This window comes from Taudactylus pleione, unplaced genomic scaffold, assembly GCF_031769625.1.
Source record: "Taudactylus pleione unplaced genomic scaffold, aTauple2 ptg000591l, whole genome shotgun sequence".
Classification (NCBI taxonomy): domain Eukaryota; kingdom Metazoa; phylum Chordata; class Amphibia; order Anura; family Myobatrachidae; genus Taudactylus; species Taudactylus pleione.
This window is the reverse complement of record NW_028284993.1, coordinates 126,916-151,058: the sequence shown is the minus strand read 5'-3', so window position 1 is coordinate 151,058 and position 24,143 is coordinate 126,916. Positions and strand designations below refer to the sequence as shown.

Below are 24,143 nucleotides of genomic sequence, written 5' to 3'. Positions count from 1 at the left end.
GATGTGAGATAGCAGCAGTGGGAGTCTTTATGTCGGCGGTGCTTTGGCAAGCATTAGCCAAATGCTTGCCAATTAGCGTTCACAGCTGTGATCGCCCGCTGAATCAGGTCCACTGTCCCAGCGCCGGCCACTGATGTGTCCCACTGGGGACACCTCTCACTGGACTGCTGGTGCTGGAATCACACACTCGATCCCAGTGTGTAGCACATCTACACACTCTACATTGCCCTGGCCGGTGGCGCTCCTCTCTTCCGGGCCTGTCATGGCACCCAGGGCACGTGCCCCGCTCACCCTGGCCTCGTTACGCCACTGTTGGTAATGGCTCACCTGTAGACAGATGGTGCCCCTCCTGCTACCACAGGAAGGAATACTTAATATTTTGTGAGAAAGTGAGGCTAGTAAGGAATGGACATTGGAGGTCAGCTGAAACCTGGGTTTTGACAACCCTCATGCACTGAAAACCTGAAATATATCGGATCCCAGAGTCTGAACCCTTTCCAGAAAGAAAAAAAAATTGTGTGCGACACCCCTAATGTGGACAGTGGTGGAACTTGCACCCCACCACCCAGAGATGGAATTACCTCCACCTTTTAAACACACGTCCAATTTTCGCTGGGAGTTCTGCTTGCCCTGTCTACTAGGCCCCAATAGAGCCACACTCTGTAGCCTGTTAGCTGTTGGAGAAGACTCTCTGCTAAATCATTCCCTTATCTATAGTAGGAAGGCAGGTTGCCCTGGGTTGCTATCCAGGACTGCAGGAGGATACAGGCAGGACAAAGTCCTGATTAATCTGCAGGTAGTTTACTCTGACATTTGTCACAGCCATTATCTGCATCAAGCAAGGATTAAGGCTCAAGACAATCCTGTAGATCACTAAAATGATTTAGGCTTTCTAGTTGTCAGAGTAAAAGGACAAAACCCTTCCCTGAGTAGGTAAGAAACAAACAGGAGACCATCCTCATTGGGTAGTTACCATTGGTCCGGTCCATATGCAGGCTGATGTGGCAGGACAATTGGGAGGAAGAAGCACTGGGAGACTGGTTATAGATAGTAGGCACATGCATCTGTAAAGTGCAAGGTCCCCGACCAGTCCGAAACTGCTTCTATAACTCCTACTATTGAACACGTCATGTGTGCAAGACTCAAATGCTGCTGTGTTTATTTGTAGCCTGATTTGTTGCTAACTCTTTTAAATGTGATATACTTAGATATTAGTGAGAGCTTATCATGTTGATGGATCTTTGGTGCAATATTTCTACATACAGTATATCCTGTTTGTATTTCATTTCAGTTGTAGTCAGTGTTAGTGGTATATTTACTGAAGATCATATTTAATCGATTGAAAATCATTCAAAATCCATCAACATTTTTATTGTGTTTTTAAGTATTAGTAAATGTGTGATTTAGCCCCACACACAACATCGATGGTAATCTATTTTGAGTGATTTTCGAAATCAATTAAAATCAACTTTTAGCAAATATACCCCTAATGCTGGGTACACACTAGACGATTTCTCGGAGGATATGGCGAATTGGACGGACATATCATCTGGATCGTGTAGCGTGTATGCACTATGCGCACCCCTGCACAGCGACATGGGGGTCATTCCGTTGACCGTGCATGTATGGCAGATGGAGCGAGCCATCTGCCGAAGCCAAGAGGGTGAACAATGTATCGGTCGGTGGGACACCGGATAGTGCAGTGTGTACGAACTGCCCGGTATATCGTTCCAATCGTACCATCAGGTGTCGCATTGGCGGGTCGGGTAATGTGTACCTGGCTTTAGTGTCAAGAATTCTAGACTAAGGGCCTGATTCCCTACGGATCGCTATTGCGATTACACACACATGTCTGCTGTGAAAATATGCTAATGAATGCAATCGCAAAGCCGTCGTACAGCCAGCATAGAGATGCCCACTACCACTATCTCACATCTGTAATACCTTGCAGTCCTGTGTCTACATTGGGAACATCGAGTAACATCGGCCCCTCACGCACAATTACAGCAGGTCTGACCTTACTCGGAAATTGCTATCCGCATTGCACGCAGTGAGTACTCAAGTTGCGTATGCTTTCGCAGTGGCTAATTTATGCACGCCCATGCAACGGCGTTCAAAAGGACTGGCACGCCTGCGTTTCTCCGACCACTCCCACGTCACCACCCCCAAACACTGACCTCCATCACTCACTCTGCGATGGCTTTCTTTCTGCGTGGGTGATCACTGTGCGATCACAATGCTATCACGCACACGGCGTTTCATACGCAAGTGCAGTACGCCCCATCGACCAATCTGCGCAAGAGGTTGCAATTGCGATTCGTGATCAATCAGGCCCTATGAGTTGAGCTTGATGCAGCTATGTCCAGGAGCAATTTTGTTTTTACACTGGAATTTAAATTTGAGCTAGCACGTGCTCTTCCCAACTAGGGGATAAAGGGCCTGGTTCAGAGCTGAACGCTCTGAATCAGGGCCCTCCTACCTGTTTTAGGAGCATCCTCATGGACGCTCGCATAGCTGTGGGTTACCACCCACAGCTTATGCGAGCGTCCATGATGATGGTCGCGATGGTCAAGACCATCGCGACCATCGGGCTTGCGACAGAGACCCTGCAGTAGGGTCTCGCTGCCGCAAGCCCTGGAGTGATTTTGGCTCTATCAGAGCCAAAATCGCTTCCACTGACATCACTAGTGATGTCAGTGGGGCCGGCTTCAGACGGTAGGCGTTCCCATGGGAACGCCTCCGTCTGGCAGCCACGCCCCCGGCACGCCCACCAAAGGGGGCGTGCTGTCAATCAACATCGACAGCACGCCCCCTTTGGTGCGAGACCCGGAGCGATGGAGAGCCCGTCGCTCTCCGGGTCTCGCGCATGCGCACGACGGAGCTCCCTCCATCGTGCGCATGCGCAGTGGGGCAACATCGACTCGTTTGCGAGCGTCCTTTGCTCGCGAACGGGTCTGAATGACCCCCAAAGTTACTTATGGTCGTTTTTAATCTATTAAAAAAATCGATCAATATCGATGTTGTGTTTCAGAGACTAAATCACATATTTACTAACAGACAATTTTTTATATACATTTTTCAGTGTTAGTAGATGTGTGATTTAGCCCCTAAAATCAATCTTGATTGATTTAGAATTAAAATCGACCTTTAGTACATTTTACCCCTAAATCTCTCTGCAGATTAAGGGCCTGATTCAGAGCCGCTCGTAAGCGGCCGGTCGTTCGCTCCAAGCGATGTTTGCCCAACTGCGCATGCGTACGGATCGTTATACGCATGCGCGAACCAGTCAGTGCGGCTGAAAATCGTTTGTTCGCTAAATAGCGAATGCCTGCTAATGAGTGACAGGAGGAGGCGTTTGTGGGTGGTAACAGGGGAAGGTGCTTGAAAACGGGGAGTGGAGATCCGAACGCAGGCGTGCTTAAAGGTCAAAACGGGTGTTTTAAGGGTGTGCATAATTAATACTGGAGCGTCATTGACCACGTCACTGGGTTATTTTATAGCCAGAACTGCTCGCAAATTTGTGGTAGAAAACACCAGCCACAAGAATAGCAAGCAGTTCATACGCTGGTCGATGTACTCGATTAATCTAATAAATAGCAGACATGACGTATGATGCGAGCGGCCAGGGGGCGTCTCTTTCAAAATTACAACCGCAAGTTTTGTTCGCTCGTTCAGACATAGAGGCGTGAACAGACCGCAAAGAGCGAACGGTTCATTTGAATAGCCACCCCTTTTTGTTGAACGAACGACCGCAAATAGCGACCGGCTCTGAATCAGGCCCTAAATCTGCCCTGTCTGCAGTGCAATGTGGTTTTCCAAGGCTCAAATTCCTTTTTTTGCTTTGTTCCTAACCCTGTATCAGCCCCTTTGTTGGGTTTTAAATCATGTAAATCTTGGGTAATAAACCGTGGTTCTTGGGCTTTTGTCAGGACTCCTGAGTCCCAGGTTGCAGCACATTTATCTTTCTGCTCTGTAACTGTATATTACATTTTGAGGCATATGTTCTTTTCTTTATTACAGGTTTACCCACTTTGGCTTTGTCCATTCATATTACCAAGTCAGCCAGGCATGGTACATCCCAAGGGCAATGAGGCTGAGCCTATGTAGATATTGGAGCATATGGGGAACCCAAGACAAAGCACTTTGATGCCAAGGCTTCAATGCGCCAGTTAGAAATGTTTGTCAGAGATGCTCATGGGTAAGTTACCGATATAAATTCCAGTTGTAGCCTCATTGGGCAGTTACTTTACCTGTATTATTTGCCTGGACTTATTTGGTCAGTATCACAAAAAACTATATTATTCCAGTACAAATGTGCAATACTACACTATTTTACCCTTAATCACTGATCTGCCTATTGAGGAAATGGATAGAATTTTGGGCCCTATTCATCATCGATAAATGGCCCGGTAATCATGTGGAAACGCTAGTTTCCGCATATTTTAGTTACCGGGCCATTCATCATTAGGGGTCCCAAATGGGCCACCTGATATTCAGCAAACTCCGAAAACTTTTTGGAGCTTGCTTGCAAGAACAAGCGCCATGTTCAGATGGCGCTAGTTTTCTGATCCCCCGCTCCTTCATATGGGTTCCTATGGGAAGGAGTTCCGGGGATGCGAAGAGGGATCCAAGCGGATCCCTCTGCCGCCTTCTCACTACCTTTGCACATGCGTAGCCGCGCCAACGTGGAGGAGGTAAGTAATGCAGCTACTTCTCTAGTTGCGATACTAACCAAGGGGACAGTTGCCTTTCAGAGCAGTTGTCCCCGCACCGAAGAAATGATGAATTAAGTTTTCCCCGCTGCGAGTTGGATACTTAAGTATCCCTTGCAGCGAGATCAATACTTAATCATCAGGGGCCATGCGGCCTCCGATGATGAATAGGCCCCTAATTGCTGTAGCATCTGTTGTACAGCTGCCAGAAGCATAGAGTGTGATTTGTTTATTATAACCCTCCTGTGGTTGCTTTAACTGGTGCTTTAACTGATGTTGCAACATTAATTTACTTGGGGTCTGATTCATGAGATGTACGGAAACCCGTTTACATACATCTCTGATGTTTTTAGATCTGCGCAGAGACCGCACTACGCATGCGCAGATCTGGGGCTGTGATGTTGCTTGCAGTGCCCCACATGGTGCAGCATGATTGACTTGCTGCTGGCATTTGGGGGTGGCAACAGGTAACGTCCTCGGATGCATCAGCGAATCAGAGAAGCCTACAGGTGACGTCTATTTACAGAAGACGCCTCCTGTGGCATTAGTCTATTATCACACAGCTGCTGAGTACAAAGACGCGGCAACTGTATGATTTCCATCCGTTTCTGACACAGGCCATTGGTGCGCATATACAAGCAGACCAAATGCATATTTACATCCTGTAGTTGTTTATTTGCCTCCAAATGATAATTATTTCTTTCTCTGTTCAGCTTCCAAATGCTGTATGCAGACTGTTACATGAGCCGTGATGAATTCTGGGAGATGTTTGACTCTTCTTTGTATCAGAAGCTGCGAGAGAAACTGAACTGCAAAAACGCTTTTCCAGAGGTGTATAATAAAATCTGTAAAGCCGCACGTCATTGATGGCAAAAGACATAAGCTACAGAAATGGACTGTATACAAAAACCCATACTACAAGCCTTTTCCCAGCCGCTTGTAGGGGCTCTGAGCCTAATATTGTGCCATCACTGACGCAAAGACTCTTTAGAAGCTGCACCTTGTACAACCTTGTGCAATTACACCTTGGCAGTCCCAGTGTAACCTATTGTTGTCCAACGCCACAGATTTTTAGGACCCATGTAATTCAGACATAATAATTGTGATAAGAGGTCCAAAACGGAACACAAGTTTGGGAAATGAAGACCGAATTTCTATCCGGGGCTGAATGTGTTTTTTTTTTTCAGAAATGTGAAACCAAATAATGGTAATGTTTGTGTATTGGGAAGTGCCAACAAGCATAATGGTTTAATCAAGTGCTTTGTTTGTTTCTCTATATTTTATTATGTCATAATAAATATTGGGTTGTGTGTAGCCACCTATGACTATTTATGAAATGCATATGAGCAATGCTCGTACACCAATATACTTACAGCATCTGCCTGTACAAATCATTCCGTGGGCCCGATTCAGAGCAAAGCATTGGGCACAATTGCGCATGCGTCCGAGAAGCACTACACGTGTGTCCTGATGGTTACCAGTAGGGATCGCAGATCAATATTGCATAAAGATCCATGCAATTGCAGTGGGGCTCTTGGGCGATGACTGTGGGGTGGGGGCTCACGGCAGCGGTCATGCCCGTGACACTGGCAGCCATGGACCCACTGCAGGTCCAATGGTGCGGCCATGGATTCGCGTTGCAGCCTGTGAGCTTCTCTATAAAACACACATCCGCCGCAGCATTACCCTACAGCCGCTACCTTCCTGCCTCCACCTCGGAGTAAGGCCCGTTACCTCTGTTTGTTATGTTTAGTAACTTCCATAATTATAGAATCTCTCATTGTGCAGTGAGAGAAACATTTCATTGGGTGATCTTCTCGCATCTACATCTATATCTGCCTGTTATCTGCGTACAGCTCAGTCTTTCCATATGACTTTCCATGCAGTTGCTCATCATCTTAAAGTGAGATTAAACTGCTAATTATCTTTGCTTTGCTCTAGAGCTGTGGTGTTTAACTTCTGGGAAGTAATTTGGGGGGAATTCAGGGCCTGATTCAGACCCGGTCGCTCTGAAAGCGCTCGCTCTGAATCAGGGCCGGGGTTTTTTTTTTTTCTAGAACGGCCTCCTGGCCGCTCGCATAGCTGTGGGTGACCACCCACAGCTACAGCGAGCGGCCATGATGAGGGTCGTGATGGTCAAGACCATCGCGACCATCGGGCTTGCGATGAGACCCTTGTGGTAGGGTCTCGTGGCCGCAAGCCCCAGAGAGATTTCGGCTCTAACAGAGACGGAAGCTCTCCACTGACATCACAAGTGATGTCAGTGGGGCTGCCCCCAAACGACAGGCGTTCTCATGGGAACGCCTCCGTTTGGGCAGCCACCCCCCGGCCCGCCCACCAAAGGGGGCGAGCTGTCACTCAACATTGACAGCTCGCCCCCTTTGTTGCAAGACCCTTAGCGACGGAGTGCCTGTCACTAGCCGGGTCTCGCGCATGCGCACGACGGAGCTGGCTCCGTTGTGCGCATGCGCTGTGGGCCACCATCGACCCCGTTGCGAGCGCTCAGCGCTTGCGACCAGGTCTGAATCAGGCCCTCAGTTCTATGCGATGTGATATCAGGCAGTTACAGGAGTGCCCACATCACAAGTATCCTCTCCTCTATCTGGTGGAAGAAGAGATTTACGATGCAGGCGGATGCTATATGCCGTTTTGCGACGGCAAAGCGCATGGATGGTGGATAATTTTATTTATTAAATGAAATAACCTCTCTCTTATTGACAGTACCAAGCCTGGCATTCCTGCAGGTCTCGCTGTATTCCATCTCGTCTCTGATGATTACCGGTCATTACTCCATGTATTGGCTCCCCGGAGATCTATGAATGAATGCTGACTCAGAGCTGTGCGCTATTGCTGCCACAGATGAGATTTTCACAGTTGAGGATTTGTGAGAATATGCTAATGGCACAGCGGCCGGGACTTGTACTGAGATGCCCACCTGAGCCATCACACCTGCCGCAATTGCGTGCACATTCGCTGCATCGGACACAGATAATGCAAACATCGACTCCCTGAGTGAGTCTTTGGCCAATCAGAATGTCCACCAGAGCCATGTTATCTGCGTACTGGATCACAGACACAGCTGGAGAACCGCCCGGAACATACCTCCATTTTAGTTGACACTCCCAGTTACCTCCCACAAAATGTTCGCTTCCTGTCCATCACTTGCAAATCACTGCACCATAATCGCAATTCAATCGCCACGTGTGCTCATTGTGGCTGTGACGCATGCGTAGATCATCGATAATCGCTCAATTGCGTGAACATCAGATTAGCGTACAACTTTGAACCCTACGCTTGCTAATGACTGACCTTTGGTTTGTGTACTGATTCCCAGTGCTGTGCTGCCAGCTCCTGACCCCCGGCCTATCCCTAACAACATGTCTCATGATTCTATTGTCACCTCGGCCCAAACTTCTCAGTTGCTGCCTGGAGGAGCCAGGGGGCCACAGAATGTGCATAGCTCACAACAAAGCAAATTATGTCCTTAGGGTGGCCCTGTTCCATACTGGGGTATTCACTAGACCCATCCCCCATGTGAGCCAGCACAAACTACTAGTAGAAAGTGGGTATATTGCTGGTGCTGTGACAGCAGGTGTTTACTTGGTTCCATCAAAGACCACATCAAACTGTAAGTCCTTTTAACAGAATATTACAACTTTCGCACATTTAGTTATTAAAGATTCCACATATATCTCTCTTCTGTGCTCCTGTAACACTTTCATGGGTGCTCTGATGTCCTACAATATGACTTGCAGGATCACGCCACCTATATTAGAGCTTTAAATACTAGGGAAAAAAATACAAAAGAATTGAACAGAGGTACAGGAAAGTGAGAAAGATGTAATTATAAGGCAACCTTGTGAGAAGTAGCGTAAGCCTCCACAACTCTGTGTGTGAGATGTGATGTGTGTAGTGTATGCTATAGTAGATGACTTGGGGGGTGATGTATCAAACATTCTAAAGAGTGGATAAGTTGGGCTTAGCAACCACTCAGCTTCTACCTATCATTTTATAGAATATACTAGATAAATGCTACCTCGGAGCTGATTGGTTGCTATGGGCAACTTCACTTGTCCACTCTTTTTAGAGCAGGGGTTGGCAAAAAAGCGGCCCTCCAGCTGTTGTTAAACTACAAATCCCAGCATGCATTGTAACAGTTTTAGTAGGGCATGCTGGCATTTGTAGTTCTACAACAGCTGGGGGGCCGCTTATTGCCCACCCCTACTTTAGAGGGTCTGATTCATTTCCCTCTAACAGTCATAAGTCCTCCTTTTTAATTAATTGTATATCAATTTATGTGGTATGAATATTTGCATTTCCTTACAGTGCATAATTGCAGGCTATACAAAGTTGGATGGAAGCGTAAATACAGCTAATTCAGACAATTCTTTTACCCCAAGTATAGGCTGGTGCACGTGTGAGCTGATGTTGATAAGTAATAAGCTACGCATATGGATAGTGGGCAGGGCAGAGCACAGATGCGTACAGCTCTGCTTCCAGGCGAACATACGCATCCTTTTCCATGCACGTAAAGAGGGAGCATCTGCGGTAGAGTTGCGTTCAACTCTGCATTGACCCTGTAGTTTGTGTAGGAGAACTATCTCCTCTATAGACCATGGGGTACATTTAATAAGTGGTGGGTTTGGTTCTGGTTCTGGTTGCGATTGTGGTGGAAAATGAAGGGAAACAACAGATCTGGTATTCTGCCTTTTACAGATACATTTTTCACATAAAAAACACTCACATTTACAACAATAAAATATAGCCCTGCATAAAATCTTTGTTCTCTCCAACCATAGTAGTGCACATCTTCCTACCAGAGAGCAGGGTTATGTCCTGCACCACTAGGAGATTCCTCAGATTCGTTTCCTTTGTCATCCACATAAGTACAAGTAGTGAGATCTGCTTCTACTGTGCTGTCATTCATTTATACTTCAAGTTGGAGGCACTCATGTATATAAAGTGTGGTTTTAAAATTGGATCCTTCTAGTGTGTTAAAGCATAATACTGTGAGTTCTATTCGCTGAAAAACTTACTATGGCTTTCCTTTGTTTACCTCTTTTTCTTGTTTGTTGGGCTTTTAGTATATTATTATTTAATATATCATTAAAATTTGTATTGCAGTATATAATTAGTGGGTTACTTATGTACACCACCATAGTATAACTTCCTTTCTCATTTCATTGAACATGATCATGTTGTAGTTATTAGCGGTAGCACCCTATGAGTTGAATATAAATCTGTTATAGTGTCAATGGTGAAGTTATTTAATCGGAGGGGGATATCATTGCCAACAATTATTATTGAAAGATAACAGCAGTGACTACTCCCTCATAGGACTCTAATTCATTTACCCATCCATGCTGAATCCCTCAATTACACTGAAGGACAGTGTTATGAATTGAGCTGTTGGAAAACCTGGGAGTGCTTCATAAAATAACAAGAGGTAATAACTATTGAATATCTCCTGGAACATATAAGAAACAGACCACTATATATAACAATTATCCTGATGAAAATGAGTAACGTGTGCAATTAATAGCAATAGACAGATTTTTGCATTAAGATGTTAATGATTAATTCCCACAGTTCCTCTTAACACATAAAACATTAGATTATCCATCATTTCAAGTTCTCAGCCAAAATGATGTCCGGTAAGCCTCATCCTCTCTCTCATGTAGTAGTAGATTGTAGTAGAGGACCATTAGCCGGTGCTACTAATGGCTGAACAGGCAAAGTACTGTGTGATCTCTGGATCCGTTCCCTAGAACAACAAACAGTGGAATTAGAAAATATAATGGCCGTCAGAATGAGAATTCAAGTCCATCTTCTTGTAGGGCACAACTTACATGTTAAGAGGATGTATAAACAATACACTACTGAGGGGGACATTTCTGAGACTGATGCACAGATAACAGAACACAAAAGTTGCTGTAACTCAGCAACCAATCAGTTTTTCTAGTACAGTTTGAATAAATTAAAGGCAGCATCTAGAGCTCTTTAGCCTCAGTGAGCCCACTGGTTGCTAATCACATGTTAGTATATATTATACTAAGGATGTGGTTCCCAAACTGGGTTCTGTGGTACCTGGGGTGCAAATAAATTACTTGGGCCACCATATTTGTAGGCTGGGCCATGTGCTACCTGTTAGCCTTAGAACGTCAGAGTGCAGCCAATTACACAGGCTGCACTACTTGTGTGTGGCTGTGCTGTACAGCCCCATCTGTCTTCTCATTTCTCCTCCCTCCTTCTCTGTGCAGCAAAGTGAGAAGAGGTTAATGAGCACCAAATATTTGCTGCCAATACAACAAGGGTGAATGAGCGCTCTGCACAGATTCCTGTCCTGATGGGAGAATTCATTGTTGTCTCTTCTTCACCAGTCCAGCCCTGACTTTGGTCCACCCACCCAAGTTTGTCACATCCTCTGTGTGCATCTCTGCTCCCTCTCTGTGTCCCTATCTGTCCCTCTCTATCTCCAAAATGTAATATGTACCTGTTTCTCTGTCAATCCTTTGTGGGTATATCTCCCATTGTCCCTCATCCCAGCTATTCCCCCTATGTTTTTTTGGGGGGAGATTCATTTAAGTATGAAGTTCCAACTGTGCACACAGCAGGTTATTACTGATGAAAAGTCTAGCTTACTCTTGCTTGCACCTCTATGGGGTGCAAGAAAAAACGTGTTAGGAATTCCCGTCATAGGACCCACATTGTATTAGTGCACAAGGTTCCAACAGAACCTCGAAGCTAATGGAGGAGTCTATTTACTAAGCTTTAGATGGAGATAAAGTGGACAAAGCTAAAGTACCAATCAACCAGCTCCTAGCTGTCATTTTTCAAACACAGCAGTTAGGAGCTGATTGGAATGCACTTGATCTTAGTAAATAGCTCCCCCCTGGCCTAGGGATGCTGTGAAAAAAATGCTGAGGACCTAAGGGGACCATGTACCAAACAAAGTTTGGGAACCACTGTACTAGGGTATGTTAACCATTGAATGCAAAAGAACCAAATTGTAACTCACTTGAAAGCTTTTTCTTTTTCCCGATCAGAGAAAGAGCGTGCGGTTTTTGAGAGAAATGCGGATCGGTAAGTTTGGCCACTTGTGGGTTTGTTGATATCGTATCGACCAACGCCGACTGGGTTCTGCAATGTGACAAGTACAGTAGATTAACTGAATGTGAGAAACAAGGGGACTGGATAATCCGGAGGTTCTAATACTCTGTCTAAGACATAAGCTTTCAATTTGAAGACAGTACTAATTCAGGGTCCATATTCATAAACGTGGCGAACAGAAGGAAAATGCTAAAAGTATTTGAAACTATTTTTATACTATAAAGCAAAAAAATAAAAAGCTTGCTGTAAATGTGAGTGCGAAATACCCATAGATCTCAGGGAGTTACTGTGTAAGTTTGTGCAGAGCAACCCAAAATCTTAGGAAGAGCTAACTTAGGCCGAGTCAGCACCAGTAATGCAGAAATAAAAAGAACATCTATATTCTATGCACAATAAACTTACATTACTTCCAAAGAGGACTCTGCATGACTTTCTGTCAAATCGCTTAGCAGAGGTCAGGAAGGGAACCGAGGACTGCCTCACAGAAGCGAACACTGATTTTACATCATAGGAACCAGGACCTGGGGAATGCTATCATGAAAAACAATAGATCAAGATGCAGTGACACACAGTATATTAGTATAACACAGGCATAACAGGCCGCACAGACACTTCCTGTAAGAACTCTTGCTGCGCGTACATAAACATTGCAGATGTTATTGCCTAGGTGTCATTAGTATTGATGCTGGAAGCTAGTCACTAGGAGGACTGTCACAGATCACCCCACTAACCATGTGCACTTTATTGCTCCCTCTAGGGACTGATTCTGAGCCAGACAAAGTGGCGTACGTGTTTGCGCTCTTCTGTCACAGTCTCACCTGTGACTTTATGCTAATTCTACAATAAGCACTTGGTGTACAGCCGTGCGCAGGAATGTGCAAGGACTGAGACAGCCACTTTGTGCATCTGTAGGTGCTACATTACTGCTTGGTGCGTCACTGCTAGGTGCAGATTCTCCGTCAGAGTGTGGCCTCCAATGCACGCAATTAAGCATCTGATTCCAAAACCCCTCCTGCGACACACCCGCAAAACTCCCATAACACACCCATAAGATGCATCTTCCTGTGTCAGAAGAGCCACCTCCCAGTTACCGTTCAGGAATGCCCAATACATTTCTGATTCCATGCAAAGGTATCATTGGGTCCTGCGACTTTGTACCCACATACTGTGGGACGCTCAAGCTGAAATTTAAACGCATGCAAAGTTGAAAAAACATTGACCAATGCGAGAATATCGGCATTGGAACATACTCATAATAGGGCTCAATGGGTACATTTACTCAAGTGAGTTTTTAGAAGTGGAGATGTTGCCCATAGCAACCAATCGGATTCTAACTATTAGATTCTAGTTAAATGTTAAGTAGAATCTGATTGGTTGCTATGGGCAACATATCCACCTCTAAAAATTCTCACTTTATTAAATATATCCCCTAGTGTCTTCATTTACCTTTATGTAGCATATGTGGTGTAGCACTTGCATGAAAGTACGTGATCACCAGCCAGCATCAGTGGGCTACTATAATTATATATGAGACGCAAGAGTGGGATGGCCAAGTATAAGCTTCCCCAATATATCATTTCTGCACGATTCATGCTGCCCAATAGACACCAGCACAGCAGTTCCAATGCCTTATTTAGCCCCTCAGTTCCTTCCATCTTTAACATACTGTATGTGCAGTCCTTTTAAATAACCAGCTCTGGAAAGCTGTGTTCTATATGTACAGTACATACATTTTGTATTAAGGAATGTATCAAATTCAGGATTCTGTTGGAGACTTGGATGGACCTTAACAGCAACTCAAACATTTGGGATTCATTTAGATCCATGGGATTCAGCCAACTAAACCCAAATTCTGAGCTTACAGGAATGTTAGTGCACAAAACACTTGTTACAGCCAGGAGTCAAAATACTATTTTATCATGCTAAGTCTTAATATGCAATTAAGTAATGGAAACATATTATATGGCCCATCCATAGTTGTGTACATTTGCATAAAGGGTGCATTTGTATACATTCACACCCATCCAAGTTTCCATGGTAATACAGGCTAGATTTTGAAGCAGACATCCTGCAAATGGTTTGTACTGGATAATCAAATCCTGAATACTGACAAGTGGCCGGGGACAGTGGGCAAGCGAGCTGTAGAATATCCTGTCCGTTGGAGTTTTTGGAAAGCGATGAATTGTTCCAAACTTGCCATGTTTCTTTTTTTGATCATTTTCAAGATCTTCAATGAATGACTTTGCATCAAAGTATCCTAGCTCTGTCTGATAACATTCCTAGGGATATAATGAAACAGACATAAATACACACACAGAATAACCACCATATTCTGGCCACTTGTTTTTGCCTTTTTGGGAGAATGTAGGTGGGTTGAGTCTAGCACGTGATGTTCTGAAGCTATATCATGTGCACTGTGAATATATTTCATACACTTCTATTAGCACATTCAGTCATATTTTTAACCTCCATCTGTATTGAATCAGGAATACTAGAAGCAGAATTTAGGGTTGGCCATCGACCATTGATGATTGGCAACCATCGATGGTCTGATGTCGATCATAACTAGTTTTACCGTCAATCGGAGGCCACCAATGGTGAACATCAATGGCAAAATCCAAATGGCTAATGCCGGCTGTGTTCAGCGCATGCGCAGAGTTAAACCATTGATGGCTCAATCATTGATGGTTTCTTACTGATGGTTTGAAACCATTAGCCATGGATAACAGAGCCGTTGTTGGTCGACCCTAGTAGAATTTTGTGCACATGATTGGCGTAGCAGCACTGATAGCAGAAAGGCCGAGTTTTGCATAAAAAAAAAATCCTGTGGATATTCATGTCCCTGATGTCCACTCAAAGCACTAATCTTATAGGTAGGCATGGTATGTAAAACAGTATCTATGCTTATAAAGTAAATGCAAAAAAGATGAGGCAGTTTGTGTCCAGTTCTCCAAAGAACAGGAAACCCAATGTAAGGGCCGATGCAGATTTGAACGTAACTTTGTTTTGCAATTGGCTTCTGAGTGTTTTTGTGCTGTGTATGCTCCATAGCTGAGTCCTATGCAACTCAGTCGCATGACCGCTTCGCAGGCCTATCAACAGAATTGCGTGCTATGCAGAGTAGTGTGTACACAGCGATATGGCTGTTATCAGACTGGTGCATTCATAACAATGGTGTCTATGAAAGCGAGCAAATGCATAGGGACAGTGGGCTGAACAGATGGGACAGCACAGTTGGTATAGTGGTTAGCATTGCAGACTCACAGTTCCAAGATCAGGAGTTCAGTTCCTGACCAAGGCCTTCGGCTCTCCCAGTTTCCTCCCAGACTCCAAAAAACATAGCGTAGATTTACTGACTTCTGATAAAAAAGGACCCTAGTGTGTATGTATGTTCATGGGATACGGACCATAGATTGTAAGAACCATTGGGGCAGTGAAGGACTGAATTGTTCTTTGTAAAGCGTAGCATTATATATTCTAAATGTAAATAAATAAATGCGTACAGCTCTGCAAACAGGTGATCAACCACATTAGTTTCCTGTGCGCACAGTAGCGTATAACTGCATCCAACTTACATTCAACCCCTCATCGGCCCCATAGTGTGAAACTTGTGAGATTATTATATATATAAATAATATAAAATAAGAGATATGGTAAGAACTTACCTTTGATATCTCTATTTCTGCAAGGTCCATAGGGTTCCACAGGGATACCTTGGGTTATAGTCATGGCTTGGCCATCGGGCACCACACAGTTAACTTTGTGCTCCCAGTATGCACTGGGTCCCCCTCCCCCAGGCCAAGGCACCTCAATTCAGTAATAAGCCAAGGCCATAGGAGGAGAGAAAAAGAGAGAAGGAAGTCTGGAATACACAAGAATCACATTCTCACAACAGGGAGACGGAAAATCGGTGACCAGAACCAGACCCATATGAAGCACAGGGCGACAGGGTGGGCTCCTTGTGGAACCCTATGGACCTTGCAGAAATAGTGATAACAAAGGTAAGTTCTTACCATCTCTCTTATTTGCTGCAGCAGGCTCCATAGGGTATCCACAGGGATACCTTGGGAGTTCCCAAAGCAGTATCCTCAACGGTGGGGGCGCTCCTGTGCAGAAAGGAGCTGCCCATGATGGACCCACAGACCTCATAGAATGAGCAGTAACAGAGGGCGGAACAGGAATGCCCTCATGACTGTAAGCCTCAGAAATCGCCATGCGAATCCACCTGGCCAACGCTTGCTTGTTGGCCGGCCAACCCTTCTTATGGAAACCATAGAGGACGAACAAAGTGTCTGACTTCCTAAGGGAACTGGTATGGTAAAACCGTAGAGCTCGTACCACAAGGTCTTGTGAGTTAAAGGCCGGCACTACAATTTCCCCATTAATGTGGAAACTATAGACCACCTTAGGCAGGAACACAAGGCAAGTCCGAAGCACTGCCCTGCTGCTGTGAAAAACCAGAAAGAGCCCCCAAATCTGACACCCTCCTGGCGGAAGCAATAGCCAGGAGAAACACAGTCTTAGCTGTGAGCCATTTGAGATCCACTGAGCCCAGTAGTTCAAATGGAGGTCAATTCCCAAGGAGCCACAGTAGGCACAAAGGGAGGCTGTATGCGAAGAGCACCCTGCATAAAAGGTGCGAACATCCGAGAGTGGAGCAATCCTCCACTGAAACCACACAGACAGTGCGGAAACATGTACTTTCAATGAGGCTAGACGAAGACCCTTATCTAATCCTGCCTGGAGAAAAGCCAGAACCCTGGATATCCAAAATACCTGGGAATCGTACCCCCTGGGGCGACACCATTCAAAGAAGGTATGCCATACCCTGTGGTAAATCCTGGCAGAAGCAGGTTTCCGAAGCATGGATGTCTCAAGACCCACGCCGTCAAAGACAGACGACTCAAATCCGTGTAAACACAAGGACCCTGAGACAACAGGTCCGGACGTTGAGGAAACAGCAACAGAGCGTCTATGGAGAGACTCTGAAGATCTGAGTACCAGTGACGTCCGACCACACTGGAGCCACCAGCAGGATCATGCCTCCCTCTTGCTTGAACTTCTTCAATACCCGAGGAAGAAGGGAGAAAGGAAGAAACAGGTACGCAAACTGGAAGGTCCACCGAACCGACAGAGCGTCTACCAGGAGAGCCTCTGCGTCTCTTGTTCTGGACCCGTACACTCTTAGCTTGCATTTGTATCTGGAGGCCATGAGATCTATCTCTGGAAAACCCCATTTGTCCACCAGGAGTTGGAAGACCTGCTGGTGAAGTGACCACTTCCCTGGATGTACATCGTGTCGACTGAGGAAGTCCGCTTCAGAGTTGAGTACTCCTGGAATGAACACTGCCGTATGGAATCTCATGCATGAACACCGCACATTATGCACAGTTAAGCTGCTAACATGACGCTCAGTAGCGAATGCACAATATCCTGCATGCGAACGCTGTTTATTAGCTGCATGCGTGCACATCTGCCCCAAATCAGATAAACCTAACTAGCGTCTTTACATCAAACCCCACATACTCACACATTACATATTCACATACAAGGTTCCAAAAGCTTTAAGGTATAAGATTCAAGTATGCACATTTACTATAATTGCTATGAAATAAAGATTATTTTGTAACTAAGGTTTTATATGTGATAAGTAAGCCATGTTTGGTATTGTACTGATGCATACTCTCTCAACAGTATTCCGGTAACATCGATGTAGAGATCGCAACAGGCATTCTCAACTTATGGACCGCAGAGACTTCAAGCAACAAAATGAACATTATATGACCAACCATTAGGATTTGCATGAGGTGGGAAACCAGAGACCACCAGTTGTTAGAGGCTGGACTGTGTATATTTGAACCAACCTGTTAAATGCCTTGTAACATATGCCCTCTCCTTTAGGACCAATGGTATTAGCAACAAACTTCTCTATTGTGTTGTCTATTTCTGGAGGGTATAAATATGTGTGCTCTGACCCTGGGTTTCGAGTCTTCGTGCTGAATGCTGATTGACGAGGGGTTTCTTGCTGATGCCTACATCTGGTCCAGAGCGCTGCGTATGTATAACTGTACTTGGGTCTGTATAATTCCTTTGCGCTAAATTTGTACTTATAACTAGCGTGTAACTGACTGTACTTTTGCTTGAATAATATTTTGTGCTTTGGAACCACAGGTTCTAGGTCTGGAGTCTTTATTTACTGTATAACTGCGTACGCAAAATAGCGTCGTCCTTAGAGGTTTATAGGCAGGATATCAGAAGGTATAGGCAGGGGTGTATAGAGGTTCAAAGGCAGAATCCTTAATCCGACCATGTGATCCATCCCATCTGAAGAGGATCAGCCTCTGTAGAGGTCTTGAACGAAACTGGGCATATTCCACCATGTCGAATGTCGACACCATGGAAATCAGTAATCTCAATGCCAAGTGAATGAACACCTGGCGACCCTGGAGACAGGAACGTAACCTGGTATGTAGGGCTGAGATCTTCTCCTCTGTAAAGAAGATTCTCTGCTGCTGAGAGTCCAACAGTGCTCCCAGATGCATCATCCTCTGAGATGGCATCAGTGAGGACTTTTTCCAATCGATCAGCCGTGAGTATGCAACACCGATATTGTCAGTTGCAGATGATTGCGAAGTACCTCCGGAGACCCTGCTAGGAAAAGCAGGTTGTCCATGAAAGGTAACAGGCGAACCCCCTGTAACCGCAGGCGAGCCGCCATGACCGCCATTACCTTGGTGAACACCTGCGGAGCCGCGGAAAGAACAAACGGCAGCGGTTGAAACTGGTAATGGTGATCCAATACAGCAAATCTGAGAAACCTCTGAGGAGCCGTAGCAATGGGGATATGCAGGTAGGCATCCTGAATATTCAGGGACACCATGAAATCCCCAGGTTCCATAGCTAATATAATGGAACGTCGAGTCTCCATACTGAACCGAGGGACCCTCAGAGACTTGTTGAGAGCCTTGAAGTTGAGAATAGGACGGACAGAACCGTTCGGTTTTGGTACCAAAAAGAGATTGGAATAAGAACCCATCCCCCTGAGGGACGGGGGGACTGGAACTATGACCCCGTCTTGGAGCATAGAACTTACCACTTTCTGGATTTCCAGAGCCTTTGTGGAATGAAGGCCTACCTCCGGAGTGTAGGAAACAAAACTGATGGGGAGGCCTTCTGTTGAAGGAGAGGGCGTACCCGTGAGAAACCACTTCTCTGACCCAGGTGTCTGTGATAATCATCCACCAGTGCTGGGCAAACCAAAGAAGTCGGCCTCCCACCCTGGGGTTCCCCAAGGGGAGGCCCAACTCATGCTGAGAGTTTGCCCTAGGCTTGGTGACAAGGCGTCTAGCACTCCAAGGTCGCTTCTTGGACTAGGGTGTCTTCCTGGTGGCTCCTGATGGCCTGGGAAAAGACTGCACCTTCTGCTTACCTTGAGGACGATCGTCTTTTCAGCCTAAGTAGCAGTCCTAGACGGAGCCTGAGGCGATGGCAGACATGCAGACTTTGCAGCTGCCAATGTACTTACAATTTTATCCAGGTCTGGGCCGAAGAGGACCAGACCATTAAACGGCAAGCCTTCCAGGCCCTTCTTTGAATGCAGACGTGGAATCTAAGAACGTAACCACCACGATCGGCAAGCCGAAACTGCTGCTGCTGAAATCCTGGAAGTAAGCAGGCTAACATCCAACGCTGCTTCGCTAATATAAGTAGCAGAATCACGGATACTACCAGCACCGTCTGCTCCTCAGAAGCATCAGAGGAGAATGACGATTAAAAAGCATCAGCCCATTTTTCCATGGCCCAAGCCACCCAACAGACCGCCATGAGCAGTCTGGCGGATCCCCCGGCCAAAGAGTAAATGGATGTTAAGTAAATCTCTACCTTGCGGTCCGAAACGTCCTTAAATGAGGACATAGACGGCATGGGTAAGATTGCACTCTTAATCAGGCGTGTCACATGGGAATCCACCTGAGGAGGGGTGTCCCACTTAGTGAAGTAATCCTCTGCAAAGGGATAAGAATATGAGTCTCTTTTGGGGCTGAAACATTCTGCCTGGGAATTTCCACGCTTCCTCCATATGGTCCACCAGCTGACCAGAGAGGAAAAACTGACGCCTTACCTTTTAAAGTATGCGTAAGACGATGCAGTCTCAGGGAGACAGTCATCCTCCATAACCCTGCGGAAAGCTTTAATTAGCCCGGATACATAAATCCTGCACTTATACTCAACCGCTTAAGTGGGTCGTTCCGAGTCAGATTCCGGGAGCTCCCCTTCATCTGACATCATCATCGTCATAATGTGGTAACAGTGGCGCTACTAATGGTCTCTCAGCAGGCCGTAGAGCGGGCACCTGCAAAACGTCCGTTAAGTTCTGTACTGTGGCGGACCGAGGGCCTGATTCAGAGACGGATGCTCTGAAAGAGCGCTCGCTCTGATTCAGGGCGGTTTTTTTTTTGTGCGGCCTCCAGGCAACTCGCATAGCTGTGGGTGACCACCCACAGCTATTGCGACCGGCCAGGCCATCGCGACCATCGGGGCTTGTGGTAGGGTCTTGTGGACGCAAGCCTCAGAGAGCTTCCAGCTCTAATAGAGCCGGAAGCTCTCCCACTGACATCACTGGTGATGTCAGTGGGGCCACCCACAAACGGCAGGCGTTCGCTTGGGAACGCCTCAGTTTGTGAAGCCACCCCCCCGCCACGCCTCCAAAATGGTGCGAGCTGTCGATCAAAATTGATAGCCGCCCCGTTTTGGTGCAAGACCCGGAGCAACGGAGCGCCCGTCGCTAGCCGGGTCTCACGCGTGCGCACGTCAGAGCCGGCGCTTGCGAGCGGGTCTGAATCAGGTCCAGAGTGCTCACCCAGGCAGGTTCCTCTTGGGACAGCCTCTGAGGAGGAGGACCCTGTGCCACCATCAACTGCCCCGGTGCCCCAAGTACAGGGGAAGGGACTGCCGCCTGATGCGTGAACCCCAATTGATGGAACGCAGGAGGAGCGGACAATCGCCCTACCAAGGCTTTAACAGCTAGTTTAAGCGCCGCCCAAGGAGGCTCCTGGGACGTGCTGGCCACTACAGGGGTGACAGGCAGGGACAAACAAGTGCTGCATATCCCATCCTGCGGAAACTCTCCCTCCCCCACACATGTTACACCTGGAACAGTGAACCGGGGGTAGCACTATGTGCGGAATCCTCACTACCAGATATGTTAGTATATGACCCCTTACAGTAAGTAAAACACTACCCACTGTGAGGTTTAATATCCACCCTGACAGTAGTGTGCACCAATTAGGGTAGAACAGAGCAGAAAACAGGGACAGTAAAAATGGATGACAGAAGAAAATATACAGCTTTGCTAGCATAAAGTCACATACTGTGCAGAAATAAATGCCTGCACTAACAGCGCTATCATCAACCACTCAGATGCTAAGTCTGAAGTGGGAATAGCGCTACCTGACCAAACATTAAGCTGTAGGAGAGGTAGGATGGTGGGGGACCCAGGCTCCACATTCCTACTCAGCGTTGCTGTGCATCCAAGATGGCCACCGTGCGTTCTGTAGGCGGAGCCGTGGGGAAGGATCCCAAGCACCAGCGCGCCAAGCCTCAGTAGAAAGGCAGCTGGTGCAGTGAGAGAGGGGTCTTTCCCATAGTCTAAAACCGGAAAAGCACCCTCTCTGGCAGGCCATTAACCCTCAGGATGCTGGAGCGCTTCCTTAATGCTCCAGCCCCATATCCCTGGTGGTCTAGTGGTAGCGCAGGATGAGTACCTGGCTCCACTAACTGCACCCCTCAGGTAGCCCCCAGCCCTGAGGACACTGGACTGTGCCACAGTGGGCTCCGTCCGCAGACGCCCCCTGTGCTTACCTTGTTGCTCCCTGTGCACCTGACCACAGTCCTGCTAGCTGGGACCCCCAGAAAAGCCTGCCGAGTTCCCTGGTTCAGTACCGGTGGCTCAGCGCCAGCAGGGGTGTAGGTGGGGGTAGTGGGGGCTTCCGCTGGACTGTCCCCACTAGCCGCACTTGCAGTCTTCTTAACTTCGGGGCTGTTTTTGCCAGCAGCCCCCATGCAGTGACCCGACTATGGCCGGGTACCAACTGAAACTGAGGTGCCTTGGCCTGGGGGCGGGGTTATAGGAGGGGGGCCCAGTGCATGCTGGGAGCACAAAGTTAACTGTGTGGTGCCCGATGGCCAAGCCAGGACTATAACCCAAGGTAACCCTGTGGATACCCTATGGAGCCTGCTGCATAAATATATTTTAAATAAACAAATTCAAATGTTGTTTTCTGTATTAGTTCCCTAATCGTAAACAATTATAGACATTCCACCCATAACTGCACCAAGTGGGACAATAATAACACCAATTTGACCTACAATGTTACAAGTTTCTCCAGATAAAGTTGGCCAAATCTGGCAATTTCCACATACAATTTATTCATTTACCACCCCTGCAGTGTCTTTGATCAAGAGGTCATAAAATCTTGTGGGTGGCTGTATTTTATTGTACTGTATTGTATTGTATAGGGTGCAGTTATTCAACCTCACCTCCTGATGGTCAGATCTGCCTTATTCAGAGATGTACGCAAACCCAATGGTGTGAGATCTGTGCATGTGCAGATCTCGTTCTGAGAGATCGCTAGCAGTGCCCCCTAAGCCACAACATGAATGACAAGCTGCGGCAGTTTGGGGACTGGGTGGTCTTGAAAACAGATGTGTCGGCCCCGTTTTTGAGGCACGCCGTGGCCAGTGTCTGCGTCTTGCAACACAGGGTTACTCAGATGGCAGATGTTCCCACAGAGTGAGCCGATGCTGCACCCCTCGGATCTGCAATGCATACAGTAGGCGTCATTTTAAACTAGACGCCACCTGTGGCATAAGCATATTATTGCACAGCCGCTGCATGCAGAGTCGCAGTCTGTGCATTATCACCCATCTCTGATCAGGCCCAGAGTCTTCTGGATTTCCAAGTTGGCCACAGAACAGAGAAGATTGCTTTTTCTTATTTTTTTAAACAAGGGAATATTGTGATCATTACATGGTAGCCATAAATCACAAACAATACTTAAAGAGAAGTATACCATTTATATAATAATTGAAAATAAAAAAGTACAGGCATATACTATTGTATACCTCCTGTACCGTTCGTCATATACTGGTTCCCTAATTTCTTATATTCAGTTTTATACATGTACATACTATATGTGGTCAGCATCTTCCATTCAATGACCTCTAATGGAAGCGTTCCACTTTGTAGCATACTTACAGGTGTAGCAAAGTGTCCGTACAGGATGTGCTGTGATCTTGGCCCGGTGAATAGGTCATAAGGTCCTCTTTTACCCACAACGTGCTTCAAGGTTTCATCTATGGAGCATTTTAGGTTGTAGGTTCCTGGTCCCGGCACACATTCCTGAAATATGAGCAGTGCATTAGGAAAGCAATGACACACGGCCCCTCTCATCCCATAATCACTTACATTGCTGCTTGCTGAGCCACATTTAGTCGTTTCGCTGTCCATTATACCCTTGGAGCTGGCAGACTCTGAAGCCCTCTCTTCTATGAGTGTGTGGATTCCCTGCTTTGCCGTAAGTTCCAGGTCCTGGGGTACAATTCTGTGTGGAGGACAGAAACAGGAATCATGAACAAAATAGATCACATAGCAAACATTCATCTGCATGTGACATCATTCACACACTGCCAGGAAGGGGGTACAGAACTGATTCAGGTGTCTATTTATTAAGATGAGAAAAGTCCTTTCTCTGGTGTTTTCACCAAAGGGCTTTTCTGTGCTTTTATTACATTATTAACAGATTAGCACCAGTGAAATCAGTTTGTGAGGCTTACCCCCGCCCCTATAAATCTCTATGGAGATGGCAGCTTACTGTAATTTATTCAGATTGCGTTACACTGTACCCGACAACGGGGACATGCAAAAATGGAAATACTTTGCTTCGCCAGCGTCGGGTCAAGCTACCGTGTAAAACAGAGGGGGCGCTGCCAGGGCATGCTTATATTACTGTGACCGTTCGCCGGCAGCACTAGGCTGGGAATTGGTTAATCGGTCCCATAAATGCACAGTGTGTACCTAGAACTAGCCTACAGTTTGGCTGACCCACAATGTGTAGAGGATCATTGTGCATATTCCTAGAACTCCTCTATCACTGTTTAACATGCTCTACCTTTAATTCGTCCTTGAATCGCACATCTTTAGTGTTACACAGTCCTCGCACGCTGGCAGGTTTCTTTTCCATTAGCTCCAGAAATGACTTTATGTTGTATCGACCCGGCCCCATGTTTTGCTTCTAAAGTAATCAAGCATACAAACGTTTCAGA

At 46.4% G+C, this 24,143-nt stretch overlaps 1 protein-coding gene across 1 annotated transcript; it reads right to left on the bottom strand.

The window, feature by feature from the left end:
* Window positions 1-10,191: 10,191 nt before the first annotated feature.
* On the bottom strand, window positions 10,192-23,481 carry LOC148481221 (ciliary microtubule-associated protein 2-like). Its single transcript, XM_088453801.1, has 6 exons — window positions 23,287-23,481; window positions 23,077-23,220; window positions 13,934-14,101; window positions 12,225-12,353; window positions 11,731-11,852; window positions 10,192-10,476 (listed from the first exon to the last, which is right to left on the bottom strand). The coding sequence occupies exons 1-6, from the start codon at window positions 23,479-23,481 to the stop codon at window positions 10,386-10,388; spliced, it is 849 nt and encodes a 282-aa protein (XP_088309927.1). The 3' UTR covers window positions 10,192-10,385.
* Between the last annotated feature and the right edge of the window lie 662 nt (window positions 23,482-24,143).

Excerpts from the sequence above, each read along its gene's own strand:
- LOC148481221 (XM_088453801.1), bottom strand. The coding sequence starts at position 23,481 with ATGAATGTTTGCTATGTGATCTATTTTGTTCATGATTCCTGTTTCTGT. Across the intron at positions 23,221-23,286 it reads GTGGCTCAGCAAGCAGCAAT|GAATGTGTGCCGGGACCAGG; the intron begins GTAAGTGATTAT and ends CTCATATTTCAG. Across the intron at positions 11,853-12,224 it reads GAGTCCTCTTTGGAAGTAAT|AACCCAGTCGGCGTTGGTCG; the intron begins GTAAGTTTATTG and ends GTCACATTGCAG.